The 26321-nt window shown below is 39.2% G+C and overlaps 1 protein-coding gene across 9 annotated transcripts in view; it reads right to left on the bottom strand.

Annotated features, from left to right (window-relative positions):
- FGD4 (FYVE, RhoGEF and PH domain containing 4) overlaps nucleotides 1–26321 on the bottom strand; it is a 223005-nt gene that overhangs the window by 72532 nt on the left and 124152 nt on the right. For 8 of the 9 annotated variants that reach the window (XR_012324456.1, XM_019935480.3, XM_019935471.3 and 5 more), the window contains one exon: nucleotides 2431–2583. Coding sequence is in view for 6 of the 9 variants with exons in the window: in XM_019935480.3 (XP_019791039.2) it covers nucleotides 2431–2583 (153 nt within the window). In the remaining 3 variants the exon portion in view is untranslated. Of the gene's footprint in view, nucleotides 1–2430; nucleotides 2584–23547; nucleotides 25038–26321 lie in introns of those variants that run through there. The other variant, XM_033866930.2, reaches the window with a different exon arrangement.

The following is a 26321-nucleotide window of genomic DNA, read 5'->3' on the forward strand; positions in this document are numbered from 1 at the left end:
GTTTCTCAAACTACTGACATTTCGGGTCAGGTAATTCTTTGTTAGGGCAGAGGAAAAGGCTGGTCTGTGCATTGTAGGATGTTAAGCAGCATCCCTAGCCTCTACCCACCAAATGCCAGTAGCAACTCCCAAATGTTGTCGCAAGCAAAAAAGCCTCCAAGTAATACTCATGGGGTCAAGAGGGGTGCAACAGGCCTGCAAAATTATCTCCAGCTGAGAACCACTGATCTCGAATAACCGTCTTCAACTGAATGAAAATTCCATAATGGACCTTGAAGCCTCAACAGCCTCATCATGCATAACTTATAAGGGAGTTGCAAGGAAGTGGGCAGAAGGGTGTCAGTGTGATAATCCCGAACTCTGAGCAGGAAGTCTCCGCTAGCATCCCCTTCATTTCTCAGCCTCAGTCACCAAAATGGTCCTAAGGATTTGGAGAAATTAAAAGTAGCTTCTCTCTACTAGAGGGTGGGAAATACTATCTGTCAGCAATAAGTAGTGCTCAGTCTATTCGGCAGCTGATCTGACAAAACCAAGATGTAGCCTCATTTCAGGACACTGCTCTCTTTATGGCACACAGTCTAAGTTTTAAACAAAGAACAGCCGGAACTAAAAGAGACATGATGATGGAGCAGGATTCATTCAGTAAGTATTACTGAAGGCCTGCTATGCTGTGTGCTAGGCACAGGGGATGTAGTAGTGTAAAAGGCAGATAAAATAACCAACATGGATGAGTTACATATATACTAGACCAATCTGTAATGAATGAGAAAAACCAAAGCAGGGATGATCAAATATGAGATTTAAGGGGTGATGGTGGGGTTAACATTTTAGCTAGGGGGGCCAGGGAAGGGCCAAACAATGAGTGAGAATATTTTGAAAAAGAAGTATAAAGTACTCTATGTAGTTTATTTACTATCTGGAAATACTCTGTCGTTATGTAAAATTATATATATAAACCCATATTCAAGATAGGAAGTAATTATATATATTTAAATAGCAATACATTGACTTCAGTATAACTACAAACAGCAAAAAGCAAGGTCAGTGTTTTCTCCCCTAAAGAATGGGATTATTTGGCACATGGCAGCTCAGAAAGGACACTGCTAGAATTTATCTCAATGAACTAAAAAAACAATGAAGTAATGCAATGCATCTTTCCAAAACAGTCTTTATAAATAATGAAATTCATGCTTTTGATCTGGGCAATTACATAAAATTAAACTGTATTTATTTCTTATATATATTTTTTACCTTATTTGAGGTCAGCTCAGGTCTAATGAGCAATATGGAATTTTGTATTATGCAAATAAAATGGCTTAAATCATGATCAGAAAAATTTCTATTTTCATATTCACAATGTTATAAGGAATATGGCCAAAGATTAAGGTTATAAACTCATGAATGAGCTAGTCATTTGAATCTCTAATTATCTGACCTTGTTTGATAGCCATATCCCATACCACCACCAATAGAGCTAGCAGTGAGAACAAAAAGAAAAATATCCCATAACCTGGAAGACTCCATTTTACCCCCATTAAAGATCTCTTTCAGAAATTCTTAAAACATAAGAACAAGAAAGAGACCAAAGTAAATACAAAATAATCCAAATAAAAATTGATTTTTCCAAAGTATAGTGATTCTGAAAATGTCTAGTATTGTTTCTTGGCTGAATGTTCAGCATTTGATATAAATGAAAATATATTAGAAAGAAACTACACATTAAGCCACAGTGTAGCATAGTTTTGTGTTTGTTACACTTCAAAAGGCCTTGCTCTCAATCATCAGAATTATAATTCTGTGCTTCTTAAAGTTAATGCACAGTTTACTAGAAATTTATTTGTAAAAGAAAGTGGTCACTGAACAAAGCATTCAGAGATTTCCACCATATAATTTTTCCCCTTGTTGGATACTCAACTCCTGGATAGAGGGACTCTTTTAATTTCTGTGGATGACTTTACTAGGAAGCCTGAAAAGCCCCAGTTCCTTAATATTGCAAAATCACATTCTTGCTAAGTATATTAAAGCACTGTTTTAGAACAATCTGTTTCACAGACCCTCTGACATCTAGCAAGTCATGATGACTTTCCGACACACACGTTAATTTGTTACATATTTATTATGCAAACAGTAAGTTAGGCTCTTGTACTATGTCACGCATAATGCATGAAGAGATCACGTTTCCATTAAGGGGACATGTAAACAATTTATGTAATATGAAAAGAACCATAATAGAGAAATATATAAGATGTTTTAGGAGTAGAAACCCCGCCTGAGTAGGTTCACAGACTGACTTTTCTCTTGAAAAAATAAATGCACCCAGTTCCTCCCATTTAGAGCTTAAAACTCTTTCTTAGTGATCATCATTCTTCTGTGTTGCCTTCATCAATGAAGAAAGCATACAACCTGATCAAAAAAACCCCATCAGCATACCTTGTGGCTTTGGACTTGCAGCTGAGTGTTTTGCTGGAGTTTTCCCATTTATTCCCTGAGCCTCTTCATCATATACATTCTGATCAATCAGTGCGGTTGTGCTGCTTTTCAAGCAAGGTGAAACTATAGTGATCTTTGGACAGGTACTGCTGCCTGGGAGAGTTCAAAAAGAAAGAACAGGTAAATGCAGAGGTGGAACATAACTACATCTCAGGACTTAATTTCTTCTGACCCCATAAAACAAAAACAGTCACAGTTACAAGAGTATGCATTGAAATAATTTTCCCACGTGTGCTGGCCTTGACAAAGAGATTTCCTGAGAAAGATCTCATTCCACGTGCTTGAGAAACCTTATAATACACGCCGACAGAGACTGCTGACTACTACACACACACACACACACACACACACACACACACACACACTCTCTCTCTCTCTCTCTCTCTCTCTCTCTCTCTCTCTCTCTCTCTCCTCTCTCTCTCTCCCCCCCCCCCCACCCCCCGCCCCTTTCCTTGCAGGGCCATGGAAAGGGCAGAATGCAGCTGCTATGATGCAGGTGAAGGAGAGGACCAGAGGGCCCCAGCACTAATCTGTTAAAAGTGTTCCTTTCCAGCATCCAGTCAGTCACCAGTCATTGAGTGGTTCAAAAGAACAAAGCAGGAAAGCATGAACATGACAGCTGACCTAAAGACTCTAGAAGAATGGTTTGATTAAAAATGAAGAAATCACACACACACACACACCATGACCCTCTTTCACTAGCTTACTCAGACTCCAAATCAACGTATTATTAATACCCATGTTTTCAAAAAAAAAAAAAAAAAGAATGACGAGAGTATGTAGATAATATTCATATTTAGTTACAACTCAAAAATCTTTGAAACACTGCAGTGCTTTAAAAAACTGAAATACATCATGAAGCATAGATGGAGAACAGATCAATTCTTAGTTCAATTTCTGATACAAGAAGTTAAATACTGAATTTCAGAGACTTTTAAAGAAATCATAAGCCAGTGTTTTCTCTTTAAACGCATGCTAAATTTTCCTTTCTTCTAGTTGACATGGTGATATTAACAACAGATTAGACCCTGTTTAGGAGAAAATAAAATTTCTACCAGGAAATTCACTATCGTTAAATAAAAGTATGCCATTTAAGAAACTATCATTTGACTAAGAAACAGTTACATTTTTACAGAATCCAAATATTTAAAATGAGAACTATTAGAGATAAAAGGCGTTAATAATTATTCAAAACAAGAAAAGCTAATAAAACCCAATCAACTTTTTGTTGAGTAAAAAAATTCCCTTTTACTTCAATTGATTGGGTAATATTGATTAAAAACTACAATACTGCTTTATTTTCTGTTCTCCCCTTAAAATATATCTAGGTAAAACAAATTTTAGAAGATATTAATAGTTCCAAGTATTGTCTGAGAAGTTATTAGAGACCCAATGCTAAAACACATTAAATGAGTTTCATCAGACACCCTTCTGCTAAAATGGGCTGCCAACTAAATAAAGCATTGTTTAGCCAAATAAAGGCCTTGAATGCAAGATTTAAGGAACATTTGACAGCATATTATAAATTATAAACAGAAGAAATTATAAACAGAAGAAATAAAAGCTCAGTCTTTGAATGTGTGATCCTATCTACCTTCTTAGAAAAACCACATGAAGTAGGCAAAGCATATTCCTAAAATCCACAGTGTACCATCCAACCACTTAGCCTTTTAGGGGCATTAGGATGTTTGTTCCACAATGATCCCAAGAATGGCTTAGTATCTGAAAGGCCACCTGCTGGGGTCTAGTGAAGGATGGCCTTGGGGCAGAAACAGTGAAAAGCCACAGCCCAACTACAAATCAGAGGCAGAAACTGTAACTTGACAGTAAAATGAGACACTGTGAAAGCAAGAATGCAGCTTTAGAGATGATTACAGCAACAAAACTATAAAAGGAGGCAGCTAAGGAGTAAATGAGAAAACAAATTAAACTGAATCTTTAAAAAATAGATCACCACTGTAACATACTAAACGATGAAACTACTTTAATAATTAACCTATTTAGAAACAAAACATGTCTTGAATAAATAATAATTTTTAATTGAAAACTAGGCACTTAATTTCTGGATAGCAAGCTTGCAGGATCTGATGGGTTTACAAGATCATATTTATTAGATAACATCTCAGATGAATGTGATGAAACGCCTGCAGTAGGAGATCAAGTACACATCTATTTTCTTTTGAATCCATTAAAGTCATGATTACATATCTTTTGCCAGTGATAATAAATCCACAGCCAGAAACTTCATTTCAGATCATTATTTAAAACCCATCTCCAAACTTCAGCCATTATCACAAGGTATGAAAATATGGTGAAAGACACAGAAAACACATTCTTAAAAGGTTGTTAAAAAAAAAAAAGCAAAGACAAATATGCAACAGAGACCATGCAAAGCCCAAAATCTTTACTATTATTTACTAACTGGTCCTTTACAGTAAAAGTTTGCTGACCATGGTCTAGGTCAAACATATAATGGTAAAGGAAGTTTGACTAAAATTAGGCAGCACCATTTCATTAAATCATCTTTTAACATCCTGGATATTAGCAACACAGAGGAATACTTCTTTTTGCTTGTTTATGACTGACTCAGCCTATTCACATTTGGAGACAGTCCTTATTTGGGTACCAGTTGCATAACAGGGACCTGAAACCAAAATTGTAACCAGATGGTCTACCTATTCAAGAAATTTTATATTATAGAGGCTTTCAGATTCCAATTTACCAAGAACCAGTATGAGTGATTAAACACGTATCTCTGGACACAGATACAACCAGTTACATTATGTTAGCACAGGGAGAGGGGTCCTATTTACTGTCTCTTCTTGAGGATTGGTAATCTATTTAGGTACTGGTCTTAACCATTTTGCATTCCTCTGTCTTATGCTTGCTGGGTCATATCTCCTGTAAGAACTGCCTAGACAGATGTAACTGCAGGGTATCCTCAGATATTCTCAGTTAATCCAGCCTCATCTTTGACTGCATAAACCTCCCTGTTCCAACTGGAGAGGTTCCCACTATGGCTTAACTTTCATTTATGTGTCTTTTGCATAGTACTTGTGAGTGGCAGATAATCTCTCTGACTGGTTAGGGTAACTTTGTCTTCTATTTGCAACATTTTGTGTTGGGTTTTGCCAACTTATTCTTGAATGGCTCTTTCACAAATTAAGGTTGGATTTACTCCAAAGCAAAGTCCGTTCACTTCTTGATTCTTCAGGCCTGATCTCTTGTCATGGTATCCATGACCTCAGATCACATCTTTATGACCATGTCTATAGTGCCTCACCCAACCATAATATCTCTCCCAACTGCACCAAGTCTCTAGCCCAGAAGATCTCCATGGACTCCACCCCTCAGGACAAGAGGATCTCTTGATTTAAGAGCACAGAGTAGTTTTCTAAGAGAAACAATCTTCCTAGGTGTATATTGTCCAGAAGAAAAGTGATACTTAAAAAAGAAAAAAAAAAAAAAACTAACAATATTTTGAAATAATCTTAGATTTACAGAAGAGTTGTGCCCAGGCTCTTAGGTTAGCATCTTATGTAACTACAGTATGTTATCGAAACTAAAAATTTAATATTGGTACAATACTAGGCCACAGATTTCATTCAGATTTCACCATTTTTTTCACTAACATTCTTTTTCTGTCACAGGATCCAAACCAAGATATCATGTTGCATTTAGTTCTCCAATCTGTGAGAGTTACTGAGTCTTTGCTCGTCTTTCATGACCCTGGCAGTTTTGAAGAGTACTGGTAAGTATTTTGTAGAATGTCCCTCAAACTGGGTTTCTCTGATGTTTTCTCATGATTAGACTGGGTTTACAGGTTTGGGGGAAGAACATCACAGAGGTGATGTACCCATCTCACTGCATTACATCACTGCATGATACCAACATGATTATCATGTGGTGTTAACCTTGGTCACTGAGTAAGGTGATGTCTGACAAGTTTCTACACTGGAAAATATTCTATTTATAAGACATTTTTCAACAGTCTTCTCCTATCATCCCTTCAAAGTTTCCCCACCTGTCCCACAGTTCTGGATATGGGTCATATCTCCCATGTGCTATTCAAAATGCCTGGATTAAGAGATCAATTGCACTTTTAAAAAAGCAATTAAAATTATAAAACTCATGGTTCACAACTCATTTTTCAATGAGGAACAAATCCTGAGCAAGGAAATTTATTTCAGAAAACGACTTCAGTTTCCCAAACTTCAAGACCTCAATAATAAAATCCATACCCACGTCCACTCCACCCTGCCAAATAATAAGCAAACCACAAAGGATCTTAAGAAGAAAATATGATGGACAGTTTAAGAAATTTCCTTGGACCTAGAAAATCTAATTCTAGGAATCTACTCTACAGAAACAATCTTGTGTGTGTAAAAGTATATGCATATGGACAGTCAATGCAACATATGCAGCTGTGAAAAACAGAAAAACAAAAATAAGACTGGGAAGATTTCCAAGATATTATTAAATAAAAGACAAAAAACTAGAAAAATATGTACAATATGATCCCACTTTAAAAAAAGAAATAACATACATACAAACGTGTATAACTGTACTGAAATGAATGTAAGGTAATATGGCAAGGGGACAGGGGTAGGGTGAGAGAATGAATGAGAACTTTTATGTTTTGCTGTCTATACAGCAATATCATTTAAATCTTTTATAATGAAAATGTACTTATTAATTATTTATATAAAAAAGAGAAAAATCGGGCTTCCCTGGTGGCGCAGTGGTTGAGAGTCCGCCTGCCGATGCAGGGGACGCGGGCTCGTGCCCCAGTCCGGGAGGATCCCACATACCGCGGAGTGGCTGGGCCCGTGAGCCATGGCCGCTGAGCCTGCGCATCCGGAGCCTGTGCTCCACAATGGGAGAGGCCACAACAGTGAGAGGCCCGTGTACCGCAAAAAAAAAAAAAAGTTAAGATGGTAAACTTTATATTATGCATTTTTAACATAAAAATTTTAAGTAAAAAAGCATATCCCTTGCTTAATAAAACAAAAAGAAATACTAATATATTCAATTGCCTACTTAGCATCTCTACTAGTATGTGTAAGAACTAACTCACACCCAAATCTGACACCCTTGTCTCCCAACTCTCACTCAAAATTAACTGCCTTTACCATCCTCTCCATCTCAGTTAATGGCAACCTCATCTGTGCTTAGGACAAAAAGCTTGGAAGTGTCCTAAAGTCCTCTCCTTTTCTCTCAGACTCTACAGCCTATCCATCAAGAAATTCTGTTGACTCTACCGTCTACCACTACCACCTGCTCAGCTACTATTCTGGCCTAAATTACCACAATCTTTGACTGGATTACAGCAAGACCTTCCACCTGGTCTCCCTGTGCCTACGCTTGTCCTCTGTATGTGTTTTCAAACAGGCCACAGAGACCCCTTTTAAAACCCAAGTCAGATCATGTCCCTCCTGTGCTTAAAATTCTTCCATGGCTCCACATTTCACTCACAGTTTAACAACTCAACTCTTCACAGTGGCTGACAGGCTCTACATGATCTGACCTTAGTTCCCTTGCCACTGACCTCATTGCCTAGTATTGCCGCCTTGCTCACTCCGTGCTAGTCATACTGGTTCCCTGCTATTCCTCCAACAGGCCAAGCATGCTTTACAGCCTTTGGTCTAGCTGTTTTCTGCTGGAATGCTCTTCCCCCAGATAACTGCTTTCTCCTCACATCTTGGCTCAAATTGCATCTTGTCAACATGGGCTACCCTGACCACTCCATCTAGTATTACTGTTACTCACAGGGTTTCCCGCCCCCCACCCCATAGCCTTTATCACCTTCTAAAAGACTACATTATTTATTTTCTTAATTGTCTGTCTCCCCTGGTTAGAATGTAAGCCCTGGGAACATCTCAGGAATACCACCTGCCACATAAGTAGAGGCTCAGTAAATAATTGTTGAAGAAATGAATTCTAGATACCTCAGGAAAGTTTCTCTTCATTTGCTTACATTCTCATTTTCTATTTCATGAGAGGTGCTTTCTAAATTCCAACAATAAAGGAGACATGTAGCTGTTTGAGAGCTTAATCTATACAAAATTTCAAACATTTCCATTCTTAGGTAAATTTTTAAACATTCTAGGTTATTTATACACAAATTCTAAATATCGTGGGGGAAAAAAAAACCAACAAAAAACTTTACCCAAGTAAACTTCCTCACAACCCAGCAGATTTCTAAACATCTGGAATTGTAGAACTATCCAGATGTTTGTCTTGATAAAAAAAATTAGCAGCCAAAAATCCCAGCAACTGACTGAAATACTTTTATTTATTATAATCTGTAATTTTATTTACATTTATTAGAGTCACTAACTCAAATGCACTATGGCTGCCAATGTTTCAGACTCAGCATCTGATGCTACCTAAAATTATAGTATAGTACAGAGTTATACTGTCAGGAAAAGCAGATTGCTTTAGGTCTTTGAAGTTCAAAAGTAATATGAACTCAAAATAAGCCTTGAAGGTAGGTGACTGTAGATATTCATTATTTTTAAAGGTCCCATTGCTGTATGATAAAATAAAATATGTAAAAAGGCAACTGTTACTATTGTATCTAAGGTATATGCAACAACATATGTAATGAGATAAGATAAATGCAGCCTCTAAAAACACAAAAGTCATTTGTTTTTAAACTAGAAATATTTTATTTTCCTGAAACATGCTCCATAACTTTATTGAAATTTTTGCTACTCAAAAGTAGTGAAAAGGATAGTAAAATTTCTAAAGAATGCTACTGTGACTGAAGAATGCTATTGCGACTGATCCTTTCAAAGGTAAAATCTATTAGATGAACTGAAACACATCTCACTAAGATTGTCAAAATTCCAGTTTTGAGTAGGAGCTCACAGATGAGGCCCACAGCCATAGTACCTGTTATGTATTAATATATGTATGTACAGCAGACTATGTATATCACTACAATTCAACCATGGGTTCTAGGGGTCTGAATCCCTGCTCCCCACTTTCAGAGTGACCATTCATTAGGTGCCATGAGTCCCCGCATAGAAAGTGTTGAAAGTGCACATTCCACGATGCCTTCTGGGTTGGTGTTGGGCCTGGTTGGTCAGTGTGTTTTGCTGTGCCTTGGCATGGTGTTATTTTTAGGTAGAGACCAAACTTCCTCTGCATACCCCTGCACAGGGAAGGGAGCTGGTGGCAGCTCTTCCACCCCCAACCATACACCGATGGAGATTCCCCTTTCGGCTATAGTTAACTAAGAATGTTGGTCAAGATTACAGAAAAGTTCTTGCCATTTAAAGCACAAAATATTACTCTATGCCTGCAGCCATGACCAGAGGGGAAGGTGGGAGTAAAGAGAAACCACAATCAATTACATGCTGCTCCTTCTGCCTGCTTGCAAAGGGCGGTTCTAGTTGACACCATCTGAGTTGGAGAGGTTCATAGCCTGCTGTGCTTTACCCGATAAACTGATGCCAATTTATAGTAACACCCATTTCTTGGTTCCTTCTTTTTTATAACCAAGTGGAAGAAACTGGGGCCTAGATTTATCAAAAGAACCTGCATTACTGCTGTACTGACAATGAGAAATATCCCTGAGAAGCTGCCCATCCATGTAATCAAGTAAGTGCTGTTTTGAAGTCATCAAACTTTTTGCCAGAGCCTAAGGTTCGTAACAGTTTTAAGTTTTGAAATCTATGAACATACATACTATAAAAGATCTCTAAGTATATTAATGTGCATATGGGCCTGCTAACTGGTGTTAGATTTCCCCAATATGATCATCTGTATCAAAAAGTCAGCTCAGGGACTTCCCTGGTGGTGCAGTGGTTAAGAATCCACCTGCCAATGCAGGGGACACAGGTTCAATCCCTGGTCCAGGAGGATCCCACATGCCATGGAGCAACTAAGCCCACGTGCCACAACTACTGAACCTGCACTCTAGAGCCCGTGAGCCACAACTACTGAAAGCCTGAGTGCCTAGAGCCTGTGCTCTGCAACAAGAGGAGCCACTGCAGTGAGAAGCCCATGCACCGTGATGAAGAGTAGCCCCCGTTCGCCACAACTAGAGAAAGCCCACACACAACAACGAAGACCCAACACAGCTAAATAAATAAATAAATAAATAAATAAATGTCGGGGGGAGGGGAGTCAGTTCAGATGCTGCACATATGCACACCTAGGCAGCTTTCCTTGATCCCCAGAAGCACAACACTTGGCTGTTTCCAGGTCAGTTGTACTAGTAATTATATACACTAAATATATCCTTAGGGCAATATAAACATTCTTCAGGGCATGTCAGTCATATAACTCTAATTTGCCTAAATTCAAATCCTGCCTTCACCGTTTAATAGCTGATTGACTTACTTCAATTTCCTGATCTGTAAATGAGAATTCATAGGATTCATAACAGTACCCCTCTCATAAGGCTGTTGTGAGGATTATGATTTAATTAATTCTAGTGAAAGTACTAGAGCAGTAGCTGGCACACGGTAATTGCTATATAACTACTTGCTATTACTGTTACAACTTGTATAATACGCAATGCTGTATAATGCCCAATGCTGTATAATGCCAGGGTAGTGGATCAGGGGACCAGATCTTTACTCTCTCCTCCCTCCAGCCTCTTAAGAACCCTACCTTTTGCCTCCTTCTATGCCCGCCCTATCTGCTTATATTTGCCCTTACCATTGCCTAAATTATGATTTACTACCACCCAGCACTTGCTCACACTGGTTTACTGTCTTAGCAGCTGCCATTTGCTTCAGTGCCTCTGCTACGTTCAGGGATTCCCAATAGGTCATTTTGGATAAATTCCGGCCAATTAATGACTCTTTTGCAAGTTAATACAATAATGAATTATTTACAAATATGTGGCCTGGTGCATTAAACATGGTAACAGTATTAGTAATGACAATGTGATGTCTGACTTTTTTTTTTTTGGCCGCACTGCGCGGCTTGTGGGATCTTAGTTTCCTGACCAGGGACTGAACCCGAGTCCTCAGCAGTGAAAGCGCAGGGTCCTAACCACTGGACCGCCAGGGAATTCCCTAATGCCTGACATTTGACGTGGAGTAGAATTTACTACAGACCATTTTAATCACAAACAATTTAATAATTATTCTTCACCCTTTACCATGATTGTAAATATGTGTCCTGGATTCCATAACTTTTTTCATTTTTCCTCTATTTGACATTTCTTCATTTAATATGAGGCACAATTGCTGGTTTTTAAACAATTAATCATTTCCTGAAAAGCACATTTAAGTGCTTATGACCACTTAAACTCAGTATTTAATAGCTCTCATCTTTATGCTTCCAAAGTACAAACTGTTTTTGTAAGCTCTGAGAATATCCAATGATCAACTGCAAAATGAGTAAGAAAACTTATCAAGCTTCTACTTTATTCTATTCTTTCTTTTTTTCTTTTTGTTCCTCCTTACATGTACTGAGTGATAACTCCCTAATTAAAAGTGCCAGGTACTCTGCTAATTACTGGGGACAGGAGGACAAATAAAACATAATCCTTACTCTCAGGTAATTCCTAGAGATATGCACAATTCCATAGGTGTCAGTCCCCCTGCCCCCAACCCCTTGCTAACTGCAACTAGGAAGCAACTGCACTATTCACCCTATCAGCAATGGCAGAGGGTGAAGAGGAGAGGAATGGATCTGAGGCTTACTGAGGAAAGAATCAGTAAGGGACTGGCTTAAGAAGGAAGGGACAAAGAGGAGGAAAGGATAACACTTACTTAAGCTTCTGACTAACATGACAGGGAAACAGTGCCTTTCACTTTAAGAATGCAAGAAGATGGGGCTTCCCTGATGGCACAGTGGTTAAGAATCCACCTGCCAATGCAGGAGACACGGGTTCAAGCCCTGGTCTGGGAAGATCCCACATGCCGCGGAGCAACTAAGCCCATGCGCCACAACTACTGAGCCTGCACTCTAGAACCCACGTGCCACAACTACTGAAGCCCAGGAGCTTAGAGCCCATGCTCTGCAACAAGAGAAGCCCGTGCACCGCAACGGAGTGGCCCCTGCTCACCACAAGTAGAGAAAGCCCACGCACAGCAACGAAAACCCAACGCAGCCAAAAAAAAAAAGAATGCAAGAAGAATAGAGTTTTGAGTTTTGTGTGAGATATTTTAGGAGCCTGTGAGACTGTTCAGGATGAACAGTCTGCCCTGATGTTCATTAGGTTTGGCCAATCTTAACGCTCCACTTGCCTCATTTTCCAATCTCCTTGTTAAAGTTTTCGGACATATTCCCTTTGATATTTTCTTTAAAATATCGTTTTATTGACTATTAAGGGAGGGGGGGAAAGCCTATTTGCCCCACGCAGGGCCAGCTATAAGAGACTCTGACCCATTTTGTTGTTGTTTTTGGTCTCAGTAATTATGGGTTAAATCACCTGTCTTTCCTTCTATAAGAAGAACTGATTTCCTTAATTTTATTAATAACAGTAACAAATATCAGTTTCCCTGGAGGGAGGGAAAAGGCACTTATTGAGAGAACGGACAGGTTTCTGGGTGTTTGTGGGTTCCTTCAGGACTCCATAGGGCTCAGCAGTCCATTAAAGAGCCCAGGTGAAAACGTAAAATAGATAGCTAGTGGGAAGCAGCTGCATAGCACAGGGAGATCAGCTCGGTGCTTGGTGACCACCTAGAGGGGTGAGATAGGGAGGGTGGGAGACGCAAGAGGGAAGAGATATGGGAACATATGTATATGTATAACTGATTCACTTTGTTATAAAGCATAAACTAACACACCATTGTAAAGCAATTATACTCCAATAAAGATGTAAAAAAAAAAAGAGCCCAGGTGAAAAGTCACAGGAGTCTTCACAGCAGGTGTCACATGTGCTAGGACAACTTTCCCCAAAGTGTGTTCTGTGAACAGGATTTCTCAATGCCCCCCTCCACCACCCCACCACAACCAACCAACCAACCATGATTCTATATGAAGTATTTGTGACCTGCCAAATTTGACAGTTTTATCTTGCAGACTCATGATGCCAGTGGGCATACTAGAGGCCAATGCAGAGCACTACAGTAAAAAACAAAAACAAAAACCTATTTAACTTTGAACCCAGTATACATCCATGAAAGCTTTCCATCATTTATTACAAATTAACATCCCATGGAGCATGGAACACATTTTGGGACAAGTTGCCCCAGGGACTCCTCCCATTCTAACAAGTTGCTTGGGCTACTTCCCATACTTTCCCATCTCTACTGCTCCTGACTTCCCCATAATCATCTTGGCTGCCCTCATGACTGTGACTCTCAAATTATGAACTGAAACTCCAACCCGGCCTTGGCTTTTTAGACATGACCCTGCTGTCCCCAGCTTCAATGCTGCCCAATCCCATAATGTGCTGACCACAAAAGCAGCATTAGGGGCAGACCCAGGATGCTTGAGTCCTGCACGTGGAGTCTAAAACTGGAGCAGCGCTCAGCTTAAAAAATCAGATGAAATTACGTTCTGTAATCCTGCCAGTCTATACTTCCTCTCCATTCTCTCCACCTCCCTCTTCCTCTCACATGCATAATCCCACAGCCTAGCAGACAAACGCATGTAATTTAGTAAACACAAAAAAATCTCCAAAGGGACTTTTTCTTTTCTTAAAGTGGTTATAAAACAGGATGTAAAGTATTATAATAATTAACAATGCAGAGAACAGTAATATGTAGAATAATGCAGGCAGTTTCATTTCATTGAGACAAGTATCATAAGACCTCTGAATATAAAATTACATCACTGGGGCTTCCCTGGTGGCTCAGGGGTTGGGAGTCCGCCTACCAGTGCAGGGGACACGGGTTCAAGCCCTGGTCCAGGAGGATCACACATGCTGCGGAGCAGCTAGGCCTGTGTGCCACAACTATTGAGCCTACGCTCTGGAGCCCGCGCTCCACAACTACTGAGCCCGCATACTGCAATACTGAAGCCTGCGTGCCTGGAGCCTGTGCTCCGCAACAGGAGAGGCCACCGCAATGAAAGGTCCGTGCACTGCAACAAAGAGTAGCCCCCACTCGCCGCAACTAGAGAAAGCCCACGGGCAGCAACAAAGACCCAACTCAGTAAAAAATAAATAAATAAATTTAAAAAAAAACCAAAAGGACATCACTGGCCTTTAATTTGGAGAGTGGCAAGCAGATACAACTGTTCCTTTGTTCTGTGACTTCCCTGTGTGTTTAAACCCCAAGATCAGGCAAAACATTTTATAAGAAGCTTGACTTTTTCCTAAAGACTTATAACCCACATACAACAGGGTATTAGGACAGACTGTGCTCCCTGAAAAAAACAATTTTTCAAAATAGGCTTTTCTTAACTGATTTGTTTTCTAGACATCAAGAGGAGTTTGTATAAATGCAGTGCAATGCATAGCTTCAGACAGGGATGCACTGATGCTAAGATGTCCTTCAGTAACACACACACACAAATATCTATCCTGAATGTCACAAAGAAATTAACCATCATAACTTGGGATTTCATAGTGCTTTAAAACATACACAATATACAACCAGTATGCTTGCAAATGCTAGTACTGTTCTTACTACTAGTAGTAATAATGGTAGTAATAAAATCGAACAATATTGTTTATTCTGAGCCAAGTATGAGGTATGTGAAGTACTTTATATGCATTATTTCATTTGTTCCTTTTAAGAATCCTATGATAGGATAAAGTAAGGTAGGCATTTTAATGTCCATTATAAAGATGAGTCAACTGAGGTGGTGTTAAGTGACTAGGCTGGTGTTAGATGTCATATCTACATATAGTTTGTAAGTACCTTCGGGGCTGGGACCCTAGCTCATAATCCTTTGGCTTTCACTCAGTGGGTAACAAAGTGATTACATCTGTTATAGTATAGCTATCTGCCATGACTCTGTGCCTCTATTTCAGCAAACACTATGCAGCCAGGAGCTTCCAAATATCCAAGACATTAAAAAAAATATCATACGAGATTAAAAAAGAAGTATGAGATAAGAATGGGGGAATCTTATCTGGAGTCACTAAACAGCGTCCCAGACTTCCTTGCCTCCTCCCAGCTTTGAACCTCCTCCTCACTTGCTCTTCAGTTCTTCCAATTTCTGATCTCTTTGCTCTAGGATGAGTCTCTCCATTACAGACTCTTAGACATTCCCTCTGGAAACCAAGGGGCATAGTCCCTTAGGTTCACTCCATGCTAGTCTAGTCCTACTTAGCTCTTGGCTACACGGCTGTCGCTTCTGCTAGACCTGACCCGGACCTCTTCAAGGAGAGGTCAGAAAGACCCCATGAGGCACTTTCACATGTCATACCATATTTCACCTTCAGCATCCATAAAAGGTATGTAGGACAGATATCTGCATATTATAGTTGAAGAAAGTAAGGTTGGTAAATAGTGGTAAATCTAAGAGTCACACCAGGTTTTTGATTCCAAGGTCAGTGCTCTTTCCACTACAACTGATGGCCCTGTTGTCAGGCTTGTTTGTATTTTGCACTGGAAATGAGCTCATGATCTGGGGCTGTATTTCCAGTATTTCTGGGGCTGTGAGGGCTCATCAGTATTTGCTCTGCTTGGCCAAAGACTCCACTCACCAGATACACTATAGTGATCTTAAATCCAAATGAATTGAATTGTTTTGAGAAACTAAACATACTCTTTAAGTTGTTAATGACCCGCTAGTTGTCACAAAACCAAGTTTAAGAAATATTTTGAGTTTTTAAATAAAGTCTTAGAATCTACTCTAAGAAATTAAGATAATAATAAATGTCCTCAGGGAATCAGGTCTCTATTCCTTTCAAAAATTCTACTAAACCCAGCAATTACAACCTGCCACAGACCTCAAAGAACTAAAGTGCGTTTCTTCTTCATAGCCGGAATATGTGCCAACTTTTCTCCTACCCGAAGACTGGTTATAAGAGTAGGCTGGAGATAAAAGTAATAAAAGTTAAGAATTGCATGTATTCAGTAAGCATTTACTTAATAATGCTTAATAAATGCTTAATTCAGTAAGCATTTATTTAGCACCTTGCTAAACTGTGCAATATGGGGAATATAGCCAATATCTTATAACTATAAATGGAGTATGATCTTTAAAAACTGCAAGTCACTATATTGTACACCTATAACTTATATAATATTGTACTTCAACTATACTTCAATTAAAATGAAGGAAATGAAGAAAAATATTTAGCACCTTGCAAGAATCAGTTAACAGAATCAGTGCCAGGCACTGTATAGGATCAGTAAGATCTTCAAACTGCTTTCAAGTAGGAAGATTAGAATGCCCTTCAATCAGGGAACTGCAAACTACAGCCTGTGAGTCCCTCAGAGATCTACAATCCACAGTTCACAGGCCAAATCTGGTCCACCACTTATTTTTGTTAATGAAGTTTTATTGGAATACAGCCACATTCGTTCTCGTACATACTGCATATGATGTTTTTCGCTAGGTTGGCAGTTAAGTAGTTACAACAGAAATCATATGGCCCACAAAGCCTAAAATATTTATCATCTGGCCCTTTACAGAAAAGGTTTGCAGACCCTGACCTAAATAATCAAGGCAACAAACCATGGATTAGTACTATAAATGATACAATGTTATCACACTATTATTATAGCACTATGTTATAATACATTTGTACTTTAATTTTCCAGAATCAATCTTGGTTCTGTCCCCAGCTAGCAATGTGACCTTGGGCAAGGAAAACCCTCTAGGTTTCAGGGAACTCACTGGCAGCATCATAGCACAATTGATCTAGCACAGCTGGGGTTACAGATGACTCTGGGATGTATTTGGTAAATTAACAATGTTATAGGGTATAACCTTTAGTTTGTTATTGGTCTAAATCCCACATGCCTAGCATGCTAGTGATTCTTTTGTCTTCCAAATATTTTTCACAAGAACTATCTTCCCCAGCTACCTATTGCGTGTGAACAAATAAGCCAACAGGTCATGCTTCTTGGTCAGTGCTGCTCAACCATGAATCACCTGTGGAGCTTTAAAAAAGAAAACTATAAATACCTGGGCTGAAACCCAAGCCAATGAAATCACTATCTCTAGGGAGTGGGACCCAGGTAGCAGTGTGTTTTAAAGCTTCCCAGGGGATTCCAATGTGCAGTTGAGATTGAGAACTACCATTCCTGGTATCCTGGTAACAGGCTTGGATCAAATTAGTATTTTCAGTAGAAGCCATATAAAATAGATTTCATAATTTTAAGCTGTTAAACTAAAGTTCCACCGAATTTATATCATAAAATGGGGATTCCATGAAGACTCTGAAATTTTAATAGAAATGATTTAGGGTTGCAGCATCAACTGACTCCTGTTTAAGTCACAGCTAATAATTATATGCTGAGCGTGAGGCTCTCTTCAACATCTGGTTGATAAAGTTATCTGATTTTAGAATCTACTACTGAAAAAAAAATAGACATCCCCTGGTTCATATGAAAAGCTACTAATTAGGAACCTTGAGAATTCAAAAGAGAGATTATTTCTGGCCGATGGAGAGTATGGCAAGCTTTGCTTTGAAAGAAGAGACTTCTGAAAACAATAAAATTAAAAATTTTATTGCCTTTATAAACTCTGAAAGAAATAAAAACAGATGTAAGAAATGAACTTGAAGGGCAAAAGTTAGTTTTTCTCCTAACAGCTATAGCCAACTCATTTATTCAAGATGTCTGGTTTATAAATTAACCAGAATCTTGGCTTTTGCTCTTCCTTTTACCCACTGCCAAACTATTTTCCATTTATTCACAGTAAATTTATCTGCAGGTCCAGAGAGAAGAAGAAAATCAAACTGGCCAAAATGTTTCATAAGGTTTGACAAGGATGTTGTTAAAACCACATAGAATTGTTTTTCATAATGTCAATCACAGCAACCAAGAATGGACTACTATTTCTCTTCACAAAGGGAAAAATACACCCTTTTCATAAGCAAATCCTTCCTGACCTAGCTCGATTTTCATTAATTTTGTATCTGCTTTTCTGGTTTATTTTTCTGAACTTGATTTCTCTAAACCTGGTTCCCAATGGCCAAAACATTCTAGCTTAACGCTCTCTATAAACTTAAGTTCTATGAGCTTCTGCCTACTTCACGTTGCCTGTTTAAAATTACTGGCTGAGTTCTGCTTCTCAGCCCACTTTGTTTTGCAGTTATTGACACAGTTCATTCATTTTTCAAACCTAATTTGGCTTCATGGTAGTAATGGATAAAATGAACTCTACCGAGTAGGAAAATCTCTTTAGGGCCAGCCAGTCCTTCAACCTGAACTGCTATTTCAAATGCACCAATCCTATCACTGTAGTCCAAGGCCCAGATCAGCCAGGCCTGGGAAGGAAGGCTATGTTTATCTGGGAAGTGCATGCCCCCCCTCCCCACCCCCACCAGGAGGAAACAGGGTGGATTAGGAAAACTAGAGGTTGAAAGGTCAAAATTTTGACATGATTATTTATTTACTTTGTGACCATGAGAAAGTTACTTAAGTTCCTCATAAATTAGAGAAATTTTTACTGCTCTAGTATCATTGCTTAGGCACAGTTCACAGGTAGATGCAGACCTTGATTATTGGTAGTTTTAAAAAAATCTGACAAGGTAGGTGGTTTTAGAAAAAGGGCTTGGTGACAATCTCTAATCTATCCCAACTCTCCTTTTTATTTTGATATTCTTTTAAGACAAACATTAATATAAATCTCATTTTACTAAAATTTAATATTTAACAGCTTACATGGATATTTGCTTTCCTTACTCGTTGCTGTGTAATCAGACCAGCAGGCCTCATATTTTTCCCCTGGCTACATTTCTAGACCAGGAGCACAATAGCATTTGTGTTTAGCTTCTAACAGTGTAGGGGATTGTTTCAAGTCATGCAAAACTTAAAAAGCAAATACTGATCTAGCTTATCGTTTATTTCCTATATATATTTTTTGGCTGACAGAGGAAGGAAATTAGGAAGAAAAATAATCCAATTTATCAAATATAACCATTTTTTTAATTCTGAGTTTTAAAACTGCATTACATAACTCATGTTTAGTTATGTCTAACATGACTGATCCTACAAAGAAAAAGTTTGTTTTATTCACTGAATGATGAAACAAATCTTATTACTCCCTTGCTTAAAATCCTTTAACGGGACTGCAAGATCCATAGGAAAAACTCTACCATACAGGACCCTTTACCATCAGACATAAGCCTGTAAATGCTTCGTATCCATCTTCTCACAGCCATGCACCCCTAACGCTCTAGCCACATTCTGACCTTTGCGGTTCCTGTAACACATTATACTCTTTTCATGCCTGTATGGTTTTGCATATGTTGGTTCCCTTAGCTCAGTAAGGTATCTTTAAACACATTAACCTAGTTCCAATGTCACCTTTTTGAGGAAGTTTCCTTGAGTCAAATAAACAGTCAGTTGCTCCTCTTTTTCTGTTCTCCAAACACGCATTTTGTACCTATACTATGACATTTGTCGTGCAGTCACTGCTTTTACTGGTTTCCTACCCTTTCAAATCAAGTTTTACAAGAACTGTTAAAGAGGAAACATTTCTAGATTGTTACATTTTATTCTGTTTCCTTTCTTTTCCTATCATCCTCATAACAGGAGAGTTCCAAAGAATTAAATGTCTTAAACACAGGAGGGGAAAAAAAAGAAAAACAAAAAAGGGAGGGAGTATACCCTTAGACCAGAACAAAATATCTTAAATATTTTCTCTTCATCTTGCCACAATTTTCTCCATGCAAACTATTCCCCAAATTTCTTGGTCTCCCACTCAGAAACGTCTCCCATCTACTTCCTCTCTCAACACAACCCCGTAATACAAAACCAATTATGGAGCCCTCCACAGGCTCTTCATTACCCATGCCCAGCCCACCCCCAAAACTTTGTCTCAGTTCTTTATAATTGGGATCAACTTGGCCTCTCAGACTTCATGGACAGATCAGAATGAGCAGGGAACACATTGAGGTCAGAGAATTAACAGGGTAGACGCTGGCATCAGGACAGGCAGGGCCTTGCAAGTCACTGAGAGGACACAGGCTTTTCCTCTGAGAGAGATGGGAATCCACTGAAAGGTTCCGAACAGAGGAGAGACAATTTCTGTTTTCCTTTTTTTTTTGCGGTACACGGGCCTCCCACCGTTGCGGCCTCTCCCGCCGTGGAGCACAGGCTCCAGACGCGCAGGCTCAGCGGCCACGGCTCATGGGCCCAGCCGCTCCGCGGCACATGGGATCCTCCCGGACCGGGACACAAACCCGCATCCCCCGCATCAGCAGGTGGACTCCCAACCACTGCGCCACCAGGGAAGCCCTCTGTTTTCCATTTTTAAAGGAGCACTCAGGCTGCTGGGTGGAGAACAGACTTCAAGAGGCCAAAGGTGGATAGGAAGGTACTGGAATAATCCAAGGAAAAGTTCAGTGTGAACTGAACCAGGGTAGTAGCAATGGAGGCATTAAGACATGCTTAGTTTGATATCTTTCAAAGCAGGACTGATTGACAGATTGGATTGGCAGACTGGTAAGAGAAAAAAGATTCAGGAAAACTAAGGTTTTTGGTCGGAGCATAAGAAATAACTGTTGCTATATTATGACATGGAGACGACCAGGCTACAATGGTTTAGTGGTTTTTTTAAGAGGAGAAAGAGAGGTTTTCTCCAGGCCAAGTTTTAATATAACCATCATGTAGAATGACCAGCTTCCATGACTAACATTATTTTTCTTCTCAGAGGCGCTTTCCTTTGGTCTGCTTCAATATATAACTGACCAACTACAGACCCTGGGTCAATTAGCAGAGGAAAAACCCTTAGAAGGATCTGATCTAAACAAGGCTTAACAGGGATTGTGGGAGGAAATAAGTTTGAGAACATATTTAAATGAGGGTGAAGACCTTACAAATATATTTCAGACCAATAAAAATTAGCTTCCTATTTTATATATAAGAAATAGCACAGAGAGTAAAGATGACTACCAGAGGGTAGATCAGAAAGGTGGTAGCGATGGATAAGCCTATAACCACCTAGGAAAAGGCCTTTTTATTTTTTGAATGAATGGTATATTCCAGTGTCTAAGGAAAACTGTTCAAGTTTAAATCTTAATCTTGAATTAAAATTTAATTTACCTATACTTTGGATGAATATCAAATGAAGACCATGTTATCATCCCTGCAAAGACTTAAGAATACTTCCCACTGAGTCATTCCTCACATTCCATTTTTCTCTTCAATTTTTATGTGAGTTTGTCTACAAGCATAAGTTTTAAAAAGGAAAGTTTCTTCAAGTCATAAAAAAAGATAAAATGTTTACAAATAACATGTACACTAAATGCACATATTTACAAATTTTCTTGGACAACTTAATAGCAATAAAATAACCCAGTAGTGTGTGCAGGAAGTGCTACATTATTGTCTTTTCAGTTTAAAAACCGTAAAAGGAACTTCTAAAGCCTACATTATTGTAGTGGCCACTCACTGTAGGGAGTTGTCCATTAGAGCAGAAAATTCGAGTAGCACTTCTCTCTCCAATTGAGGCTGCCTTTCAGGAAGGAATACTACTTCTCTCCAATCATCCCTAACTATTTAAAGGTGGAATGAGAAGGGACAGAATTGTTCTAGGGAAAGAGAGAACTCACTAAAGGAGAGTGAATTCATCCCTTTTGCAGCTTTTTAAAAAAGTTTCATATTTAGGGGCTTCCCTGGTGGCGCGGTGGTTGGGGGTCCGCCTGCCGATGCAGGGGACACGGGTTCGTGCCCCGGTCCGGGAGGATCCCGCGTGCCGCAGGGCAGCTGGGCCCGTGGGCCATGGCTGCTGGGCCTGCGCACCCGGAGCCTGTGCTCCGCAACCGGAGAGGCCACAGCAGTGAGAGGCCCGCGTACCGGAAAAAAAAAAAAAGTTTCATATTTGGAGTGTGATGGTAAACCACACAACACACAAACCTTGGGGAGATCACACAAACCTTGAACTTAGAATCCCTGCGAAGGAACTGAGGCTTCTTCCTGGATAATGGAGGGAGTCAAGGCAGATATGGGCTGGGCTACTCAACCTCTAGCAACTACTGGAACCTGGGAACAGAGCCAGTCAAGGCCTTCTAGCTGGGGGAGGGAGCCTCAGCTTCCCAGCTGCAGTACTGTGACTGGCCCCACCCCTGGGCTTCCAAGCTCAGTGCAACTGCCGTCCCTCCCCCCCCCCCCCCCACCGTCCGCTGCCCCCCAGGCAAAAAGAAGGAAACAGTGACACCACAAGGAAGAGAATCTTGGTAACTATGAAGACTTGCCTGTTCTAAGTTTCAGTTCATTTTATTTAATTAACAGTGTAGACAGCAGGGTAGACATTCCTCAAGAAGGTTAATATCCATGCACAAACAATGGGAAAATAGCATCACAAAATGAACCCATTTCAGTTTTAAAAAATATTTTTAGCAGAAATTTCCTGTCACATGATTAATTTCTACCACACAGTATTTCATGCCTCTTTGAAAGAATCAACTTCTCATTAATATACTCTCTAGAATATTGTAGGAAAAAAACAGTGTCTTAATACCACTAACAACAACAACAAAAAATCCATGCCTGTCTCTACGGTGTTATCTTATATTGAAAAATAAGTAATATTCACTGTTCTGAACTTTGCTGAAACGAGAAGACTGGGATGGTGGGGATGTGTGTGTGTGTTTGCTTGAACAGAACAGTATTCCATGCAGTAGTACTAGAAAAGGATTAGTGGTAAACATTTCTTAGCTTTGTTCACACCAGAAATGGAAGAAAAAACTTTTGCTTTCTTTGTCTGTATTCTCCCGTCAGTGACTAACTTTTCAAACTTCTAATGTTAGTAAGAATGAGTCAGAGAAACAGAACTATTAAATTTGTATTTCGCTAAACCCAGAAACAGCCTCCTGGAAGAAGCAGAAACTATGAATACAGTACATATTTTAACATTAAAGTTGAAAAATAATGTGAACCTTATTCTTAACTTAAAACCAAACTCTGCAACTTTCATGTCCCTCAGCATGCTGTTATAAATTGACCCACAGGAACCGGGTGAAAAAAACAAAACAAAAACGAGAAAGATACACCAGAAAATGAAACTACTTACCTTGATCAGTGGACATGATTTCACACATACTGATAATTAGTTTACTTTGGTTTGATAAGAAAATATTTGGCTTTACTCTTTAGTTCATGTGATAAAATCTCACTCCTGGCTCTAAAGCCTCTCACAGCTTGCAGACCCACAGGTTAGCCAGGAGCTCTGATGGTGCACTGCTTACTTCAGGACCTTCTTAGACCTTCACTGCTCAAAGAAAACCTCATGCATAATATGCCACACCTCCCCAGAGGAGGGCTGCTGCAGGGCTTTTCATGAGACCAACTTTATGAGGATGGAGAGAAAATAAACAACAACGGAGGCCCATGGAAGCAACAAATGCACTAGAAATACATTTGGGAATAGGACAGTTTATAAACTGAATAATTCCTTAACGATTAGTAATGCTCTAAAAAAGCCAACATGAAAACAGTTTGTTTCCACTTGAACTGGGTCCATGCTCTAGACCAAAGAGGTTACAGATTCAGGATTCACAGGCTTAAGATGTTAAAACGTCACTTTAAATTATTTCAAATGCTTTTTGTGCCACTTAATACTTTCCATTTTACCATAGTTCATTGATCTTAGTGCAGAGTGAATAACTACTACTCATAAATTTCCTAAGGAAGTCAAATCTTATGTTATTTCAGAGCATTGTTTACAATCACAATGAAGTAATGGGCTATAGACATCACGCTCACAGTTGAAAGTAGCCTCTCCAAACCCCTCCTTAGTGTGTCCAGATGCAGTGGTTCTCATATACCAGATCATCAGGATGGCATTTTAAAACACACTGCCTGGTCCCATCCCAGGAGTTGAATTCAACCAATCTGTGGTACAACCCCAGAATCTGCACTTCTAACAAGCTCCCAGGTGACACTGACACTGCTGGTCTGGGACTGCACTTCAGGGACCAGACAAGGAGAACCACTGGGGCAGAGACTTCACACTCACTGGTGGCCTAAAGCTCTGGCTCAATTGCACCTGCTTAGGAACTGCTTAATGTCAGGGCAGGGGGGCAACACTCAAGATACAGTATTGGGGACTATGTATTATATATTCAGATAAGACACAGTAACATCCAACTGCATATCAGGAAATGGACTTATCAACTTAATTATTAATAAAATAAATTTGCATACTAGGCATGAATAGGTTTTAATCTAAAAAGTATAGACAATTAGAAAATGTAGAAAAGGAGTCAAAGAAAGAGAAGAAACCTGAATTGTCCTTTATGTCTGTCAGGAACTCCACCAGTGTTTAAAATTCACTGTGACAGGAAAACTATTAAAATTTGATTCCAAAGACCACTTAGCCTGGGCAAGTTTCAGTACCATAAAAAGTAGAATGTTTCCCTGTCATAAAAATGCACCAATTCTCTGCTTCCTGAATTTTGATAGCAATGTTTAAATTATAATCTCAAGTTAGGTTTCCAAAGAAATACCTTTTCTTTTTTTTTTTTTAACATCTTTATTAGAGTATAATTGCTTAATACTGTTGTCTTACTTGCTGCTGTATAACAAAGTGAATCAGCTATACGAAACCATATATCCCCATATCCCCCCTCTCTGGCATCTCCCTCCCACCCTCCCTATCCCACCCCTCTAGGTAGTCACAAAGAACTCAGCTGATCTCCCTGTGCTATATGGATGCTTCCCACTAGCTACCTATTTTACATTTGGTAGTGTATATATGTCCATGCCACTCTCTCACTTCATCCCAGCTTACCCTTCCCCCTCCCCGTGTCCTCAAGTCCATTCCCTACATCTGCGTCTTTATTCCTGTCCTGCCCCTAGGTTTTTCAGAACCATTTTTTTTTTTAAGATTCCACATATATGGATTAGCATACAGTATTTGTTTCTCTCTTTCTGACTTATTTTACTCTGTATGACAGACTCTAGGTCCATCCACCTCAATACAAATAACTCAATTTTGTTTCTTTTTATGGCTGAGTAATATTCCATTGTATATACGTGCCACATCTTCTTTATCCATTCATCTGTCAATGGATACTTAGGTGGCTTCCATGTCCTGGCTATTGTAAATAGTGCTGCAATAAACACTGTGGTACATGTCTCTTTTTGAATGATGCTTTTCTCAGGGTATATGCCCAGTAGTGGGATTACTGTGTCATATGGTAGTTCTATTTTTAGTATTTTAAGGAACCTTCATACTGTTCTCCATAGTGACTGTATCAATTTACATTCCCACCAACAGTCCAAGAGGGTTCCCTTTTCTCCACACCCTCTCCAGCATTTATTGTTTGTAGATTTTTTGATGACAGCCATTCTGACCGGTGAGATGTCATACCTCACTGTAGTTTTGATTTGCATTTCTCTAAGGATTAGTGATGTTGAACATCCTTTCATGTGTTTGTTGGCAATCTTCTTTGGTCTTCTTTGGAGAAATGTCTATTTAGGTCTTCTGCCCATTTTTGGATTGGGTTTTTCATTCTTTTGATATTGAGCTGCATGAGCTGCTTATATATTTTGGAGATTAATCCTTTGTCAGTTGCTTCATTTGCAAATATTTTCAGCCATTCTGAGGGTTGTCTTTTCACCTTGTTTATGGTTGCCTTTGCTGTGCAAAAGCTTTGAAGTTTCATTAGGAGCCGTTTATTTTTGTTTTTATTTCCATTTCTCTAGGAGGTGGGTCAAAAAGGATCCTGCTGTGATTCATGTCATAGAGTGTTTTGCCTATGTTTTCCTCTCAGAGTTTTATAGTGTCTGGCCTTACATTTAGGTCTTTAATCCATTTTGAGTTTACTTTTGTATACAGTGTTA

The sequence above is a fragment of the Tursiops truncatus genome, chromosome 11, assembly GCF_011762595.2.
Source record: "Tursiops truncatus isolate mTurTru1 chromosome 11, mTurTru1.mat.Y, whole genome shotgun sequence".
NCBI classification, from domain to species: Eukaryota; Metazoa; Chordata; class Mammalia; order Artiodactyla; family Delphinidae; genus Tursiops; species Tursiops truncatus.